The 20,469-nt window shown below is 41.1% G+C and overlaps 1 protein-coding gene across 5 annotated transcripts in view; it reads right to left on the bottom strand.

Annotated features, from left to right (window-relative positions):
- Positions 1–20,469, bottom strand: part of enah (ENAH actin regulator) — a 182,170-nt gene that overhangs the window by 65,875 nt on the left and 95,826 nt on the right. For all 5 annotated transcript variants that reach the window (XM_049589641.1, XM_049589640.1, XM_049589637.1 and 2 more), the window contains exon 3: positions 18,338–18,515. In XM_049589641.1, the coding sequence (XP_049445598.1) occupies positions 18,338–18,515 (178 nt within the window). The remainder of the gene's footprint in view (positions 1–18,337; positions 18,516–20,469) is intronic.

Raw genomic sequence — 20,469 nt, 5'->3', positions numbered from 1 at the left:
AGAGCTATAAAAGTGCTTAGCTGCGAAAAAAAAAACAAAAACAAAAACAAAAAGACTTGGGTTGTGAGGACACTGGTTTCTGCCAAAAGCACCAGCCCAAGGTCAGCCACAAAAAAATGTTCAGTTCTTGTCAAAACTGTGAGCTAACAATAATCTTGTCATGAAGCATTAAGACATCTCCTGGCAGCTCCTAAAAGACTTGGACTCCTCTGGAGCTCTCTGAAATATTGGCAGAGATCGGAGACATTTCCAGGTTAGGAGAGTTGCTTAATTGCACAGGACCAAATATGTGTTACACTGAGACTTTTTTGTCCAGTTACTACTGACTTCCCCCTCTGAGACGATTAATAAATCTGGGCCCAGATCTAAGAGCCCAAACCACCTGTGACTTTAGACTGAATACCAAACAGTGTGCGCTGGAAGAATTAAAAGAATGTATGAAGAACACAGTTGGGAATGTGCCTGCCTAATGGCTCTTTTGCTGCTGTATCTCCCTCTCCTGCTTCCTGCTGATGCCACTGTTTCCAGCAGAAGAAGGGGAAATGGTTCTTTGAGGTCTGATTAGGACGCTCTGTCAATAATCATTATAGTAGATGCCCAATGAAAATGGGCTACCTGGCACACAAAGACCTACTTCAAATTCTCTTTTTGGCTTCCGCCTCTCCTCAGCAACTGTTGTCTCTCCATCTCTGTCCTCACCCTTACCCCTGTTCACCTTATCTGTGATTTCATTACTTAAAAACCATCTCGCCATAGGGACTTCAAAGCTCACACACATTCTCGGGTATTTAAGTCAAGGAGTTCTTGATGACTTTGAATGTCTTGTTAATTGTGTTTCAAGGACTTTAAGTGTTACAGTAAGTCACGTCCTTAGGCCTCATCTTGTGCAGTAAAGTCACTTCTTTGAAAATTGCTGCTCAGACGAAGCAAACCTCCAACGTCCTGAGGCACGCTGAGTAATTCCGATGCTATACTTTGATCAACGAGAATAAACTCTTTAAGGACATTCAGAAAATACCTTGCTGTTTTTTTCTAAATCCACAAATTCTGAAGATCAGAGGCCCATGGGAACCCTGTTAAATAATTTAAGAGTTAATGAACTGATCAGGGAACTTCTGAATTTCATGTAACACAGGATGATGAAACTCTCGGTTCATTTCTTACCCAAAATGCAGAAAGGTCTAGTTTTAAAAAGACGATTTATTCACACAGGATTAGTATTACCATAGGACCTCTGTCTTGATCAAAGTACAGTAATATCTTGATGAGCACTGGATTCTGTAACAGATTGAATTCACTGTAGGTCCAATGTGAATGGAGCTGTTCTCCATCTGTTTCTCTGTCTATCTTTGACACCTTCAGTGTGTCCTACAAGACGAATGATTATTTTGGGGCTCGGGGGAGTCAGGATGTCTAGAAAGGGAGTGGGATACCACCGACATCTACACCTCTGCCATCCTCAGCTCCTATGGATGACTGCTGGACATTTGATGCCAACCCACTGCCCCGTTAATATATCTCAGTGACATGGCAGGGACGATCCTGAGAGTGACACAAACTGCAAACATGCACTTATTATAGTTTCAGATCTGCCCAGCAACAAGTGGGTCGGTCTTTTAGACACCCTTGAGGGATCAAGGTAAACACTGGGGTATTTACAGGGGTACTGGAGTTAGCATGCACTTGTTGATGGGTTTTTTGTTTGTTTTTTTAATCAAGGACATGGGACAAACAACAGATGGGTCAAAGGCAACATGCAACTATGTTGATAATAGACTGCTATTCAAGTTATTTTTCAAGGAGAAATGCCACAACTTTGCTGGTTCCAGGCTCTCAAAGATGAAGACCTAATGTTTTTCTTTGTTTTACAGTGAGGGAATTACGTATTCAACATGTCACCATTTCTTTCATTAAACATATTTCCAATGCAGCTATTGACGTAAAATTTAGACCATTTATACTGACTTAATAAAACTAGACAGATAAAAAATACTGTCAGATTACATCCATAAAAAAGTTATAGTTGAATGACACAGGAAAGTATTGAACACAGTAAGAAAATCACTAAACCAGCTGATTAGTTCTCCTACTTGTGCTAATGAGAGTCAGCTGGGTTAGTGCATGTTGGTAGGTTGTATCTCCAGTCTTTTAAAAAGGGTTTCCAACTTCTGCCTGCAAGTAAACAAATAATTTACCAACTGTTATGCAAGAAACATCTCATGATGGGTAGAGGGAAAGAGCACTCCCAAAATATTGCAACAACACTGTTGAGCAACACAGCACCAGCACTGGATACCAACAGATACCATTTCTTAACTCCTAATTGTTCCTGTAAGCACCATATGGGGTTCTTACATCTTAAGGCAAATTTGATTTAGGACTTTTTAAGACTTTAACGGCATGAAATTTAAGGGCAATTTTACAATACGTTAAGAAACATGAACTGGCATCAATTATGTAGTGTTAGGGAAATTTTTGCTTTTTCATTGCATTGCAGAGACAAGGGTGTAACAGACCTTGGAAAAACCCGGTGTTTGTTGGCAAGTTTTCTTGGCAATGTTGTGTTTCTCACTCTTCACTGCCTTGATTCCCATCATGAGTTTTAAAAATTTGCTACACAAAATTTGTAAAAGTCCTCACATTACTGGGAGAACATAGTGTGGTCAGGCGAGACAAAAATCAAACTCTTCTGCAACAATAAGAAATGGCTTTGCATATGAACTTAAAAATAGTAAAGTAGAGTTCAGTACTAAAGTGAAGTTCAGAGGTGGAACCATCACGGCATGGGGCTGTTTCTCTTCTCATGGTATCAGCAGAATCCAAATTATCAAAGGACAGCTGAACGGAGTCATGTAACTGGAAATTCTCAAGAAGAATCTGCTGCCATCCACCAGGATGACGAGGATGAGACATGACTGGACCTTCAAGCAGGACCACAGTCAATTAGTTTCAGAGGAAGAAAAAAGACACTGAAATGTCCCAGTGAATCACAAAACTTAAACCTAATAGAACATTTATTGAGAGAAGATCAAGACTCGCTAGCGGGCCCCCCAGAATCTTTACAATTTTAAAACAGTCTGTGTGGAAGAATGAGCCTAAATCCCACCTGGACACTGTGAGACATTATTTTATTTGAAGAGGAAGTGTCTTGAAGCTTGCATTGCAAATAAAGGCTTCTCCACCAGGTGTTGAGTAATGTTTAATACCTTTTCTTGTGCCGTTCCACTTAATCACACATAACTTTTTTTGTGGATTGAAATGTTAGAATTTCTTTATCTGTGTAGTTTTACTGTCAATGTTTGGTCTGAATTTTATATGAATAGCTGTGTGGTAAATATGTTTAATAAAACACAATGGTGTGTTGAACACTTATTGCCCCTTTATGTATGATAGTCACCTACTGTAGATAACTTGGGGTTTAGAGCTGTTGTTAGGACAAAACAACTTGTGATGGGACACTGGACAAAAACTGTATTGATTAATCAACATATTTGGTACATTAATTCATAATAAAAATAATAAACGTTCAGCTTTCCCCTGTTATTTCGCCTTGTAGCATCATATAGAGTAGGCTATATATACTGTATTGGCTTGCTCCAGCTCTTAATTACAGCTATATGATGTTTCTACTGGATTAAATCTTCTCACCCATGCCTCCATGTTGTCATAGTTGCACCAAATATTTTCTAGATTATACTACATCTTCTATATTATTACATAATTCAGCCTGACATATTTGGTGTCTTTAAGAGATGTACATACCAATTTACCTTTCTCTATTCGGATAATGATTCCAGTGCTCTCTTTTCCCCAAATTTAAAATCTACACACCTCACTGTGTGGAGCTGGTGGAACTAATAGCAGATGGATTAAAATGCCATTGATAAAGAAACCCGATCCGCTTAATAAGAACAATGTTTGCCTGCACACAAAAATAAAATATAATGTAATGAGAGGTGGGATTTAAGATGTTAAAACATATCAGATTGTGTTTTGCAGGGATGGAAAATATTCCCCACTGAAAATAATAAAATGCAAATCCTTTTTTTAATAACTTTTTTAGTAAATTGGGTCTGTAATAACTGTCAGAAGCTAAGGATTTTTTACTCTAAAGGTGTCACTCTTAGATGCAAAAGCCTCATTAATGAGAGAGCAGAGAGTCAAAAGGCAGAATAACAAGGGTCGCTCTGGCAGAACAAAATGAGAAGCCTTTGCATGTCCTGAATGGTACAAAGCTCCTCTTCAGCACGCTGTGAGTGATGAGCCAAAATTATTGCTAATGGTGTTTTTAACCTGGGGTTTCGAGAATTTTCTCAAGCAAGAATTGTAATTCAGGATTAAATCAAACTGCAGTGCTTCATAACACATTATCATTTTATATATTATATACTTTATATGGATTTTTTACAGGGCAGGGAAAAGGCTGGCTGGGATGTGTAGCAAGCAGTTACCTCCACCTAACTCATAAACATCTTTTAGACACACAAAACCAATACTGCCATGAATTATACATTACTGCATGACTCATCATCAGATCGCCAGGCTAATGGCAACGAATAAGACCAAATCCTTTGAACTAGAGTGTGAGATACACAGCCAGACAGCGAAGACAGATGTAGCTTTCTACCATCTCTTTCTACATGTATTCTCCATTGTAAAAGCCTGAATAATATAAAGAGAGAGAAAAGAACATGATGAACTGGGGAGGAAATGAGGGGGAAATAAGGGAAGAAGCACAGGAGGAGGCAGCTGTGCACAAATCTGCCCCATCAGCTTCTCAGCTGAGATGAGTCTCCGATCATTCACAACTGGCCGGGAACGCTCAATAAACTGTGAAAAGGCTCGCTTTTTTTCAGCGCTAAATTACAAGGGACAGCGGCAGATCATTTCAGACGGAGAGGAAGGAGTGTGTCACTGGTGTATAATTCATCATCAGAGCTAAAAGCATATTTTATACAGATATTTTATCCGTCAGAGCATTTTTGGTGCCTGCCTCAAACGTCTACAGATCTCAGCAAATGCGCAATTATGGTCAGTGGCATGACATGCATGTAGGAATGTTGGTTTTGTTATGACTTCTATGAAATGAATTTGGAGTTTTATGGGCAGAAAATTACAAAGCTTGGGATCTGGCCATTTTTTAGTGTTGTTACTAGCGATTCAAATACAAACAACTGCTGCCTTAACATGCAGCTGATGGCTGTTTACATCTGTCTCAGCTCAGAAGATGACAAACTGTATCAGATGACAGCGCAGTAATAACTTTTTCTTTTTTAATTTTAGAAAATCATTTTCAGCCAGGACTGAATGCACAACAAATGATCAAAAGTCTCTTTAATGAAAAGAGGTGGAAGCACATAATTTTGGATGCAACATCTGAATAAGGAGGAAGCAAGCCTCGGTCACCAATGCAACATTTTACATGGCACATGTAATCAGTCTTGATGATTTCCAACACCTGTCATTACTTCTACAGATCTTCATGAAAGCTCATGAAAGCAAGAGATGAGGATATTCCATCCCAAAAGATGGACAACTGATTAGTAGGAAAGCTATGACAAGTTCTGCCTCTTTCTAAATTGCTGTTGTGTTGGAACAGTTGAACAGTTTTGAGTCGTGCATTATCCTTCCATCTTCTCGACAAAACAATGAACCTTTTGTCACACTTAGCGGCTGATATACATTTCATGCAGATATATCATTACCTGTGTGAATGTTGGCATATAAGTAATGAAAAAATTGCTGTGGGGAGAAGTCAAACTAGGTTTGACGTAATGTCAAAACACTGTCTCCATTTCAGAGTTTGTCCTCCAAATACAACTGATTTCCCCAACATTTCTTCTGTCTTTATACTTCTGGCTTTTGCACAGGAAAATGACATTCACATTCTTAAGGACCTGGACAGCAGGAAGGTGGTCTTTTCACAAAAGTGGATTGTCTATGCAGTAGTAAGATACAAATACTTTTGAAATTGGTATTACATGACATGAGAAAACAGAAGACAAGGGCTGTGGGATTTGCTACAACTACCAGAATGCACCACGCCCCACTTGACCAATAGACACTCCCGCTGGTGGATGATGTATGACAAGCTAGGCCATTTTAACACAGGAAACATGACAGCTGGCAAGTAACAAACGATCTTGAATTACAGCAGAACATGAAGATTAAATGTTTCTGAAAACATCTGAGGCGAGAAATAGGCAAAGCAGTAACAGACTCTTGGTTTGCATTTGATCAGCACTGCCTAGCTCTAATGTCTGATCTTGCTTTTTTCAGTCTCTGTTTACAATTCAGGAAAGTAGCCTTTCAAAAACGCCTGGAAGAAGTTCAGCTCTGAACTTGAGATTTCTGCTAAGTAGGCTACGATACGGTGCTGGTTACGGTCACTTAGCAACATTGGGTGCAACTTGCCTCTGGGCCCTTAAAAGTTGGCACAAGTGTAGCACCCAGCGTCTGACCTCACACTTTAAAAAACTGCTAAAATGTGGCATGTGTATGAGCCCTAATGTTGTGTACAAAGCTCTCACTTCCTCTACCAGTGAAACAGCTGTCAATGCGCACAACACCAGACATACTTGAATCAGAGTGGCAGGCAGCGATTGAGAGGTCTGGAACCAGGCTTGTGTTTAGCCATGGCACGCAACACTATATACTTACACTCTGTGATGTGTTCTCAACTGTGTGTTATTTCTTGGTCATGTTTATTCATCAGAATTCCAAAAGAAAAGCTCTAATGTCTTTCCAAAAGTGAGTCCGAAAGTTATATCTTTTGTTCATGGCATTTTGCATTTGTACACTCAAAACAACAGCATAACAGCATACACTTTAATGGCTTGCCAACAAAATACACACACACACACACACACACACACACACACACACACACAGTACACACTATTGACCAACACCAAGATGTATTCATGCTGTGGCTCTCTTGTACAATTAAACTTAAACCCCTCTTTCAAAGATCAGGAGACCATGGCAACTGTGGTCAGTCCTGCCTCCAGCCTTCTTACACTGCTGCTACATGACAACTGGAGCGCAGCTTAACCAATTAAAGTACAGAACGGCTCTGTAGCCAATCAGAGGAAGTCTCCATGGAGGCCTCGCTTCCGGCTGAAATGTGTCTGAGGCTCTTGGGACAGAGCGCTTAAACATTTAAACACACACCAACACACACACTCATGGATGTTTCACACACTTAATTACTTCTACAAGAAAGCAGTGGAGGAATACATTCACGTGTGATGTTTAATTTAACTGCATGAAACTGAGTAGGGATGAACTCTTTCTACCTTTTCTTTCCTGACTCAATGTTTTGGTAACGAGCTGACACTTAAACATAAGAAAAGTTCTCTTTATTTTTTACGACTTTGAATCTGTATACCTCACAGTGGGAAGTAAAAAAAAACTCTGAGCTAAGAGTTAAGTTAGAGCTAGTTAAGAACTAACTATGAGCAAAGATGATACAGCAACATTACTTTGGGTAGAACACTTATAACTGTGTTCCAGTGTTATACAATGACTGAAAGTTAGTAGTTAATTGGATCAGTCATGTCCGGATCTCTAGAGGAAAGCATTTAGTATTAGCAAAGGCCCCAAAACCAAGCAGCATCTCTGTGGTTGAAAAACAAAGCTAACGCCGAAGTGCCAAAGACTGCAGTTCCTTGAATGGTCACTTGAGGCTTGTTTGGAAAGTCAGTCCCTATAAACCTCCATGTTCAAATGTCCAACTTTACAGCAGAAATAAACATGTTTCCAGCCTAGTGGGAAAAACGTTGTGCTCACTATAACCAATTTCAAAATTCATGACAACCATACAAGGGATGAATTTTTATATAACTCACGATTTAAATTTATTGAAACTTAATGCTATACATAATTAAGGTTGGGGCCACTTTGAGAGACAGGTAGGTGCCGTCCGTTGACAAGTCTCTACCATGGCGACAACGTTCTCGTTTTAGGTAACACACAGGCATAACCCTGGATTCACAGAGTATAGGAGAAGCCATAGTTGTTGCCATTTCAGTGTGTGTTTTACGTCATTAGGGTTCATTTTAACTTTCTGGTTGCCTAAAGAAGTCCTATTCAGCGTTTGGTTGTACTAAAAGACCCTCTGAGGAGTCGGATGTTTCTTTGTTCCTGGTAAGCATATTTTGATTAAATGGTTTTAAGCCTTTTTCTCACTAGCAGAAATTAGCATTAGCATTAGTATTGTCACATTTAACCATAGCTGTAAATGTATCGTGCTAACTCAGCTAGCAGCTAGTTATCTCCACTTTCTCGTCCTAACATGGTCATGGTTTTTCATCTGTTTTCACTAATAAAATTTAGCATTAGCATTATCACTATCACTATCACAGTTTACCATAGTTTGTAAATACAACATGCTAAGCTAGCAGTTAGGGTTAGCTTCACCCTGTCATCCATATTGGTCAACTCTGGCGCCAAAAATCTAAGATGGTGAAAACGGGAGTTCACAAACCAATGGGTGACGTCACGGTGGCTACGTCCATTATTTTTATACAATGTATGCTCAAAATCCATCAAGTAAATCATATTGGTTTATCACTGACAACTGACACTGGTCTCGATTGTTGTTATGACCTGGGCGGGGATCATTTTCATTATCAATTAATGTGTTGATTAATTTGTAGTTTATAAAGAGTCAGAAAATGTATAACAGTAACTCAAAAAAACCCTTAAATATTCCATTTACAGTAACAAGAAAGATCCTTGCATCTACAGTAAGTACAAGGAACCAGAGAATGTTAATAAGTGACTGTCCACTGATTCATTCACTAATGAAGTCGTTTCATCCAAACAAACCGTAACTGCAGTTTAATACTGCGGACTTCCAAGTGATGTCATTCAAAATCGAAGATAAGACAGATACAAGAGTTGCCTTCAGGAAACAGACACAAACAGTTCTGTCCTACTCACTCCTGAGGATGATTTGTGCACGGCTGATCTTCTGTTGGTCCTGAAGGAACCGTTGAACTCTTGCTACAGCAGGCATGTCTGTGGATACCTCAGTGGTGGGGCCTTAAGGGGTCCTTGGTTTATAAAGCCACTAGCAGCAGTCAAAAAATATAGAAAAAGCTGGTGACCTCTGAGCTTCCCTTTTCTCTCACTTACTTTTTCACTTGCTCACAACTTTCTTATTCCCTTACTGCTCACGTCTCTGCCTTTCCTGTCTAATGTCTTCACAAGCCTCACTCTCGTATGAGTGTCTCTTCCTCTTCCAATGTTTAAGTCTCTCTGCTGTTGTCCAGCTGTGTTGCAGTGTGTAGTCTGCCACTTTGCCAACCAGGGGGTCTGCAGCCAGAGACCATGAGCTCATCAAGAAAACAGAAAAGTGGGGCAGGTGGACAGATGGAGGGGAGGGGGGGTGGGTCACGCGCTGTCACGATCCACTAAGCACAAACACATGCCAGACTGATGTGGCACACTGTCGGAGGGGTGCCGTACCCCTACATGTTTACACCGTGCTTTCAACCACCCTGACCTGTGAAAACAAACCAGTCGTGGCCTGGGGACGTAGACTGTTTCTATGGCACGGGGATGAAGTGTCCCTCTGTGTGTCTCTACCTCTCTCAGGTTTCAACCCCTCCTCCCCACAAAGCGTTCACATGATAGGGAGCCACATGGCGCACTGTTGGCAGGGACCGTAAAGACTGAAAATAAGTTAGCAACTTTTCACATCTCTGTGGAGACAAGCTACTGCCAAGTCTAAAAATGCTGCTGACACATTCATTCATCTATAATTCTAATAATACAACATATAATCTCATGATATAACATTTCTGAATGGAACCATTCTATATTATGAGTGCTTTTACTTTTGATACTTCAGGTTTTAACATTGTGGTATTTGAACTTTTACTCACTATAAGCAGAGAATCCACCCAGAAGCCATTTAAACCTCAAATATGTCAGTGCTTGGCTTTTAATTTCAGTTTATCAGATGTCATTTCTCAAGGTGTCACTGCTGGTTGATATCTCATTTTGGGATCATATTCTTCATTTGGATCTGACAATGCAAACAATAAGATTTGCGCCAAAAAACACCTGTTCTAAAGGATTGCTAATTAAAAAAAGAAAGACTTGCTCCACTATTGCATGCTTTACTGCAAGAATTCAATGCATCGTTTAGTCAACAGGAAATTAACTGACAGCAATTTTGAAAATCAATCCATCATTTCAGATATGTATCTGGCAAAAATACCCAAACATTGTCTGGTTCTCTGGTTTGTATTCTTTACATAATTAACTACTAACCATTTATCAAGCAAAATTAAAAGCACTACTATTATCTGACTTTTTGTAGACTAAACAATTGATGGTGGTCGATGGTGATATGCAACTGACCAGGGGTGGAGCAAGATGCTGTTAACATTTAGGACTCAGCTCAAACCTAAGGGGGTCTGGGGGCATGCTCCTCCAGGAGATATTTTCCCCATTTACAGCAGCTTTCTGTATTATTTTACTAGCTATTGGAGATAATAGTTTATCTAAAAAATTGGTGCATCATTTGGGAAAAACATTATATCTGTCTGGTAAAAACAAAACCATCTTGTAGAGCCTACATCCTTTTTTGTATCCAACTATTCTCCAACTGTCTTCATCATTCTGAAACTGTAACACAAAAACAATTTTTAAGTTACATAACATTACAAACACTAATCTAACTATGTTAAACTGTGCTAAAGTAGAGTTCACAGAATGAATGTTTAGCCAACGAATCTGCTATATTTAAATCTGTGCCATAACAACCTGGGCTGCTCTAACTGCAAATCAAGGATCCCAAACAATGCCAAGTAAATATGGACCTCAATACCATGAATTGAATATTAGGCTAACAGAACATTCTCAATTATATTAGCCAGAGAGCTAACTGCAGCTAATGTTAGCTAGCAAGCAAACAAGCTAGTCACCTTATCAACAAACTGCAACTAGCCTACTGTAGGGTTACAGCTACCGATTCACAAACCAGAAACAACATCTGCCTGTGGTTCACTGGCTGACACTGCTGAACCACTTTCTGCATGTGGCTGATGCAGGCTGGCTCATCATGAAAAACTTCCTCATGTCCACAGTCTAAAAACTAGCTAGGAATCTTAAGAAGCTCACTGGGGTGACTGTTGACTGGGTGAAGTTGAAAGTACTAGAAACCTAAAAGTATTTAGGTACATTTTTAAAAGGTATTTAAAAACCTAAAAGATCGGGGCTAAAGCCCCAGACACCACCCCTGGACTCCGCCTCTGCAACTGACCTACAACAGTCCAGTTTCATCAACTGTGTGTGTCTGTGTCAACCAAAGAAATCAAGGCATATATAGAGAAAAACAGGCACATACGCAGGCCTAAATATTCAGCTGCAGGGGTGCCACACTTCATCCAGTCCCACCAACAGATGAGGCAATCACGCTGCTGCTCACGTTGCTCCTGCAGCCTTTTCAACACAGAGTGTTTTTACAAGCAGCAACGGCATAGGTCAGGCCAGGACAGCGTTGTTTTTCTGACCCTTTATTCAACAAGGCTGTGTTTCAAAACGGGGGAGACACAGGACACAGGGTTACAGAGTGCTGTTATCATCCTGTAACTTGAGACTTCACGAACACATCTTTCCAAAACTTGTTTCCTTTCAGAGAATCATGGAGACGTGTGACATTTATATCCATCCATCAGTGTCTATTGTTCACCTCATTTCTCTCTCCCTCCCTGCCCTGACCCGACAGGAGAGGATTATTGGCCAGACCACAACAGAGACAGACGCCCGGCGGCCTGTGACCCATCCCTCCCTCTTCTGAACCTGGCCTTCCATCCCGCTCTACTTTCGCCTTTTTAGGAGAAAAAAGAAACATAGATAAACACAGCGTGGGTGACTGGATCTGCGGTCGAGTGTGTGTGAGCTCACAGTTTTTACCCCGAGTCAGAAGAAGAGACTGTGCTGTCCTGACTTGAGTTGACACATAGCAATGAAGTGAAGATGCAGCCCGTTTCACTGACATAAGCCCAGGTGATAAAATTGGTGTGTGTGGTGTGCACACACATGCTGTATATAAATGCAAAGCCCCAAGAGTCATCACAGATATGAGTATGAAATGACTTTAAGAGCCCTAATAAATGCACACGCACAAATACACACATGCCGCCACATCCACTTGCTTCTGTAAGATGGAAACTATTCTGTGCTTTGGTAAATAGCTTACTCACACATTCCTTCATGCCTTAGATGAACAGACACACACTTACATAGACACACACACACACACACACACACACACACACACACACACACACACACACTGTTGATTCAACACCGTGGAAATAGATCAGAAAAAAGGTTTACACGTGGTGTTTTTTGGCCACTTGTACACCCCAGGAATAATCTGCATCAGTCTCAGGTCATTCTGATTTAATGCATTTATGTTTATTGTACCTATATCTGTCAGTTTATTCATTCTGCCCTGTGCTGCTTCTTTACATCATCTCCACACACTGCAAAAATGAGCCCTCTAACCTCACATACACATGATTTTCATAGCCACTGACACCCGCCTACTGCATCACTGAGCATAGAACTACATGAATCACATGAAACCATAGGAGGTGCCACAGCACCCCGGGGTGCCTTGAGGCTGGGTCAACAGTGCCACTTTCTGACTATACATTTTTCTGCATAAATTAAATCGACGCCTCACAGTTGTATGCCTCAGCCTACCAGTCAAGCTACAGTTTACAGCCATGTCTGTCAGACTCGTGTAGCCATGACAGCTGACAATGTTTCAAATATGGATTTTCCTCCACAGAAGCTACAAATTCTAAAACATGGATGCTTCACACACATCTTCAACCTAGCATCACAGAAGATCTACACAATCAGCACAGTTTCAAGGTGGACACCCCAGATTAGTGTCACCAATTCAGTATCTGACCAAATGTTTCCGCTTCTGTTCCTGAGATATGATGGTGAGTTAAAGTGTTTTTGCAGAACATTTCGACGTCACAGTGAAGTTGACCTTTGGGATATAAAATTTAAACACTTCATAATTTTATCCCATTAGAAATTTGTGTGAGACTTTGTCATAATTTGCTTATTAATTCTTGAGTTCATCTTTGCATCCAAGTGAACATTTCTGCCAATTTTGAAGAAATTTCCTGAAGGTGCTCCTAAGATACCGTGTTCACAAGATCGGGATACATGTGAGGTCACAGTGACCTTGGACCAGGTTTATCCTTGCGTCCAAGTGGACAGTTGTGCCAAATGTGAAGTAATTCCCTCAAAGCGTTCCCGTGTATTACATTTACAAGAATGAGACGCACACAAAGTGACAGTGACCTTGACCTAATCAGTTCATCCCTGATGAAAAGTGGACATTTGTGCCAAATGTGAGGAAATTTCCTCAAGGTGTTTCTAAGATACCACTTTCATGAGAATGTGACGGATGTTAGGTCACAGTGACTTTGACCTTAGACCACCAAAAATCTAATTTGTTCGTCCTCTAGTCCAAGTGGACGTTTGTGCCAAACTTGAGGAAATTTCCTTACGGTATTCTTGAAATATCGCGTTCACAAGAACAGAACGGACAACTCCAAAACAAAATGCCTCCAGCCATGGCTGTTGCCGGCGCATTTACATCAACTCTATTTTTATACTATGAAAAAAAAAAAAATCTCTAAAATAGTGGGGCTGTGGTTTGAGAATATAGGGAACCACCACAGTGAAGACTAAAATTAAATTAGGAGGAACAACATTGTGCCGTGATAAAAGTGTTGTTCCTAATCACTTGCACTGACATTCTTCTGCTTTATTGATATTTTTGTAGTGGAAATTCTTTTGTGCCTTTATATGCAATCACCTTGAGGTGGTGTAAAACAGGACAATATAAAGGCAAGGGTTGAAAATGAAAGAGATATTATTTAGATTTATATGTCTCCTCATTTCCACACTCCTTACTCTTCCTTACAGCAAACAGATAAAACAAGTCCTGTTGCTCAGTGTGCTCTCAGGCCCAGAATAAAAGCAGCCACAGGCCACCAGCACAGTATAAATCAGGCTTATCAAGGTAAGGATACTGTAAATGTTAAAGCAGCTGCATAGATGATGCTCCATTGAAAAGCTAGCACAAAGAACATCTGCCAATACGAAGCAGTTTGTCTTGTTCCATATAAGTGTCCTTACTTGCTGGGGTGGACTGTAGTTGGTACCTGATGATTTATGTCTCCATTGATTATTACTGAACTGGTCCTGTAGAGTGTGAACACTTGATTAGTTTGCTGATATTTACTAGTACTCTAAAGCACTTTAGATAAAATCCTAGATAGCTCCTTTACAGTACTTATTGTATTCACACGTTGTAAATCAACACTTATTTATGCGCTAGTGAGAGAACCACAAGACATGTCAAACAGATGGCAGCTCATCTTTCCCTTCCTCATATTCTTTATGTGGAACATGCTGATGTAATACAGTAAAGATGTTGGCATTAAGTCAGAAAGGTCACATCACAGCTAAGACATTAAAAGGATCATTAAATGCTTTGGCAACAGCATTCACACGAAACGTATCACCACATACAACAAAAGACTGCTCTGGTTCCAAAGCTCTGTCATGTGGCAGGAGTGAGTGATGTAGGGGAGGATTGTCAGGTCCACAGATGACTGCGGCTGCATTAGGCGCCACCGAGAGCAGCTGTCAGGACAGAAATACAGTAGCAAAACAGCGGGGCGAAAGGGGAAACCCTGTCGTCTTCCTCTGGCTTCTGTATGCAGCTCACTGCGCCGCTGAACGAGAGGAAGGAGGAAGGGAAGGCAGTGTGTGAGGGGAATTAGATGGTGACAGAGAGAAGGAGCTGAGGGAGATCAAGTGAGGTAATGCTGGAGAGGAGAGAAGGGAAGAGCAGTAGATGAGGGAGCAAGAACTGAGAAAATGAGAAGGGTGGACGAAAGTGCCTGAGGCTGTGCTGTTTGTTAGTAAGACTCTTCTTCTCTGACTAACAAATACTTCAGTATGGGATGTGGATCTACCCTTGATTACACATTCAGATCACACTCTATAGGATCCAAAGCATCCATCAAAAGACACTGAATAATTTGTGTTTAAGTATGATTCCTCTTTAAGGCAACAGACTGTTCAAAGCAGATGTGATGGGAAATCAGCTAGCAGGACAGGGTTGTGTCTGTCAGTGGGGTAGGACGATATCTCCTGATTCGATACCATCACAGCGCATGGGTGCAGATTCAATATGTATTGCGATTTTTAACTATTTTGACTCAACAAGAATTGCAATTTCAAATTACGATTTATTGAGATTTTTGTCTAGAAGTGTATGAGTTAACTAAAAAGATCCCAAGCTGACCAATGGAAAATCAGTGGGCTTCACAGCGCTTCTGTCTCCAGTGTGAATCTGGAGTAGGTAGCAGGAAAGGGGAAAGCTGACAGAGGTTCTGCCAGGGACCAAGCTCACTCAACTGTCATTGGAGCACAAAACAAAAAGGGCGAGACTTAGGGAGGGCTAATTCTCGATTGAGCTACAGTTTGCTTTTATATGGTCAAAGTTCCCTTTGACCCTCCTTGAATGTCTCCTTATCCTTGTCACTCTATGAGGACAAGAGACTGCGGAGTAACACACACACACGAACATACCACACACACCTCATAGCACCATTAGCATAATGAGGCGCATCACTATCAGGTTAATTAGCAGATGGGATTAGAGTGTGATGAGAGGCTTGGCTTAGGGAGAGAGGAGGGGATGGTACAACAGAGAGGAGAGCAGAGGAGGGGTTGTGGGGTATGGCAGGTCACGCAGAGCAGCATCTGGATGCTGAGATCACATAAATACAAGGAGGATGCAATTAAAACCTCTGCTTCATCTTTGTTGGATTAAAAAATAAGGAGAGGAAAATAGAAAAGGGGGAAAGAGAAGAGAAGGAGAGTAATCAGCAGCAAGTTGTGCCTCAAATAAGGAAGCTGCAGATTAGTCTCTGCTTAGGGAGTCTGAATCTGAGCGCAAACACTCATCAGGATAACAATGCTCTCCCTCCCTCCCTCCCTCCCTCCTCTCATCCCTTCCGGCAGGCATGGATAAATGTAGACGCACAGCTAGAGGATGGAGCTACGTAATGAATACCAAGGTCGTGGTGTACCACTGAAGTTACAGCCCGCAAATATTTGAGGCGGGAGTTGATGGAGCCGTGTGAACCTGCATGTGTCGAGAATATTTAACCTCTTGCTCTTTTATGCTCAGATCTACGCAGGATCTATAAATGATCTCTGATTGGCAGATGTGAGCACCGATCATGCTCAATGATGCTCAAAAATGCATCATCCCATTAACTGACGCTGTTGCCACGAGTCGTCGTTCATTAACTGCCTGCTGGGCTCTCAGGCTGTCAGCACTGAAGGAAAGTTCGCAACAAGAAAAGTCAGGGCTGTGGCAAAATGTAACTGCAGCCCTCTGTCTTTGCGGTGAGCTTCCTGTGATTAATTAAGACATTTTACTCTAATCATTGTTTCTGGTGAACACATTGTTAACTCTTGTTCACATGAAAACAGTTTTAGTGTTGACATGTGTCTTTAGTTATCCTTTCAAATAATGTTCCAATGGACTGCAACTTCCTGTCTCGGAGTGTTTCGTACCTCCTGCACACAGAGTGACAGCTAGTTTAGCTCCAGTATTACAGCTTCTTTATTATTAGATACATGTAAATCCCTCAGACCTTTGGAGTAGAAGCCCTGATGTGTTGTTCTATTGTACTCTCTGTCTTTTATTCTCACCTGGTAATTAAAAAAATGAAGCTCATTTGCTATTTTAGGATGAGATTGTTTTATTCTAAGAAATATTTTACCAACCAGAAAACGGAAATAGTGTGATGCTCATATCTGTTTTAGTGCATTATTTTGTCATACATCCTGTTACAGTTAAGTCAAAGTAAGTACATGTGGCTTTTTTCTTGCTGTGTGCCATACAGTCAGGCTGCTTGTTGGATAAAAAATTCTCAATGACTTGGAAAGGATGAGGTGGGATCAGCTATTTAAACTCAGAACTTGGTAGAAAATCAAGAGAAATCAAATGACGCTCTGTTTTTATCCCATCAACACAGATATTGTTATCGTGCTCAGTGTTCACAAAAGTCTAAGTAATCCACAGAAAGTGAATTTGAAAAAAAACTAATGACTAAATACTGCTTGGATTAATGGATTATTTTTCTACAAAGACTTTACACTTTATACGTGAAGGTGATTCAGTTCTGAAGTTTGTATTGGGGTGTAAACATTTTCAAACCGGTTTGATATAAAGCCAAACACCCGACCAGTATACCAAAGTTTACCACTGGGTGTTGCACTTGAGTCAGCAGCTGGAACATGATGACACCGATACCCCCTTTCCACCAAATTAGCTCTGGTTCTTGAACCAGTGCGGTTCCAGATTCTCTGTACCTTGGGTCTATCTAGCAAACCGGCCTGTGTTTCCACCAGCTTTAAGCAGATCCATTGTTATCAAGGATGTGTCATCAACTGAGGGTTTTGCACAAAGCACTATGAAAGTAAACAATAGTAGCAAAATGGCAGATCGTACTGATAACCTGAAAGCTTTTTTTTCTCCTGACAATTTTACACTTGACTCATCTATGGCTCTCCATTCTCCAAGAAGAAGCAGAGAATGAAGCAGCATCACAATGAGCAGGACAACTGGCACACCTTTTTCTGCCATGTGTCATAATGTCACCCCCAAAAAACACATTAACTTTCTAGTAAACAAACGCATCACGTGCTATCCACATCTCTCCCCCTTCCATCTATACTGAACTGTAATCTCCTTCATATTGCTGGGCTCGGCTCAGCAGTAAATTATACACGACCTGTCAGACACTGGTGGCTCTGCTGCTCCGTTTATAAACACACATTATGTTAATCACGTTGTCATATTGCTAATTACTACTGCAAAACAAGTTGGATTTAGCGCTGTGATGCTGTCAGCACAGATTGCTGATGTAGGCTACTTTCATTTGCCAGAACATGTCATAATGACAAATGCCAGTTCGGCCTGTGTGCATAAAATCAAACCAGTTTAAGCTTGTACACCAGACCAGACTGGCAAAACCAAAAATGAATCCAACTCATTACTGGAATACTGTGTTACATACATGTGTAACATTACAGTGGAGCATCCTGGAAGCCCAACGGTAAAGACTCATACAGTACCACATATCCTCAACATCCCCAGTTCAACTCCAACCATGGCACTGCGAAGCAAGTCATACCTGTATCTCTTTGCCTCTCTACTTTCACACAAACAGACACGCACATACAGAGGCAGACCTACCTGTGTCCTGGGAGTTGAGCACCTCCAGGGCGTGCATCATGGCACTGGCAAACACGTTGGCATCCTCCTTGCTGCCGAAGTTGAGGCCATAGACCTGCCGGGCGTCGCGCCACTGGTGGAAGGTCTGCGTGGCCTGGTTGTACTTCAGCCCCTTGGGAATGGCACAGTTTATCACCACCTGGAGACGTCCATGATGAGCAAGGGGGGAAATAAGAGAAAAGGAAATGTCCTTTGGATAAGTATTGATTAATGAGATAGCATTTTTAAAGTAACCCATATAGCAAGTGTTCAAAATACAACTTTATTTAAGGAGCCACCAAGAACAACATGCTGTCCAGTCCTGTATAGCTGTTGCCAACGTGTTGAGAGCTTAAACTGACAGGAAATAGCCTTGTGGAAAAGATTAGGAAAACTTGAATGTGACAGCGTGTTTCAAGGTTGACCTGAGATTTATTGCTCAGAAGCACAAATAGAGACATAAAAACAGGGAGGGAAAATATTGTGGTTTCACTGCGTCAATCACCCAGTCTATCAATCATGACGCCACCTCTGTCCACCTGCTGCCAAGCTCAGGAGCTGACAAAAGATGATTCAGAACAAACTCACACACTCCCTGATATTGTCCCTCTAAAAAGCCAAGTCTCATTAAACACCGAGTGACAAGACTGGGACTCTGTAGCCATTATGTGGTAAAAGGTCATTTTTACCTGCTCGTAAAGTGACTTTATGATCCACTCACTCTGAGTTTAAGGTGCTTTTGATGCTAACGTTGGGGATTTTTAGCGTCCTGGGCACTCAGCCAAGCAGAAACGCCTCAAGCTTGCTCCTCTCTTTACTGAGACAGAAAACCTGAGGGACTGTGACAACAACAGATTCTCCTCTCTCCACTTCTGCATCTTCCAAACACACAACGTGAAAAGCAGGATCTTTAATCTGCATCGTGATCAGTAAATGAAATGCGGGGATGATGTAAAAACACTTTTCATCTGATACAGCTGAAACAGCCTGAAAGATTGTGTAATGTGGTTTAATCTTATAATCACTGTATCATCTCATGTTCAGACTAATAAGAGGCTGAATCCAAAACATTCCCCAACAGGGACCCCGTGGTCCAAAGCTTATCTGACGGGGCCCGTGGATAGTTAAGATTTCAGAAATCTCATGGTGAAACTGAGAGATTACACCGTGCTGAGACCTGCCCTCAAAAAGGTAATATTTTCTCCTGAGCTCAATATTGCTTTGGCCAATAAACAGCTCTTCCAGCACTAAAACCTGGAACCTATCTGCAAGTTTATGGAACGAGGTCTAGCGCCGGTGCCTGCAAAATTTATTTCAACCCAGCGAGAAATAATCTAGTGTCAATTTCTGTGGTAATCATAATGTCTCTCTGGCAGGCGGGAAGGGATTCACATAACCGTCCTTTTATTGTTGAAGGACTGAGTATTAAAACAAGCAGCCAGTAAATGTGAGAAGGAACTGAGATGGTGTAACTCTAGATGCTTATTGTAGGTGGCAGTGAATAAAACAAACAGAGGAAATGTGCATCTTATGATAGCGGTGCCACACAAACTGAAAATCAGCCTGAAGCTCAGAGTGTGAACCGCTAACACAAACGCAGCCGGTCCACCCACTGGTGTCCCATTCCCTTTTCAAAGGGAACCTATTATGCTTTTCCTTATTTTCTGTCACAGAAATAATTTTACAATAATAAACGTTGCCAAAGTTTCAAATAATGAGGGAAATGTATATAAAAGTATTCCCTGTCAGCAAAAACCTCGGGCTTCATACCATTCTGAATGCTCTGTCTCCAATGGCTTGTTCTACTTTCCAGACAAGCTGATGTCAGCTCATGACAGATTTCTTTATATACTGCAATCTGCTTTAGACACACTACTGCAAATGTTTACATTACATTACACTGCGACATACATGCTTACAGCATGGTGATTTTTCATGCAGGAAGTGCTGCTCTTCTCTGCTATAGTCATTCCCTGGCGGTGAGTACACTGCTACATGTAGCTACATGCTTACAGCAGGGAAACATGCAATCTTGGTTGCTGATGTTTTTAATTTCCTCCCAATTTTGGATCATATTCCTGCTGAAGCATGTCTGGTTGTGAAGATTTTGGTTT

The sequence above is a fragment of the Epinephelus fuscoguttatus genome, linkage group LG11 (genome assembly GCF_011397635.1).
Source record: "Epinephelus fuscoguttatus linkage group LG11, E.fuscoguttatus.final_Chr_v1".
Taxonomy (NCBI): Eukaryota; Metazoa; Chordata; class Actinopteri; order Perciformes; family Serranidae; genus Epinephelus; species Epinephelus fuscoguttatus.
Note: the sequence above shows the minus strand (reverse complement) of the source record. Positions and strands in the feature narration are given on the sequence as shown.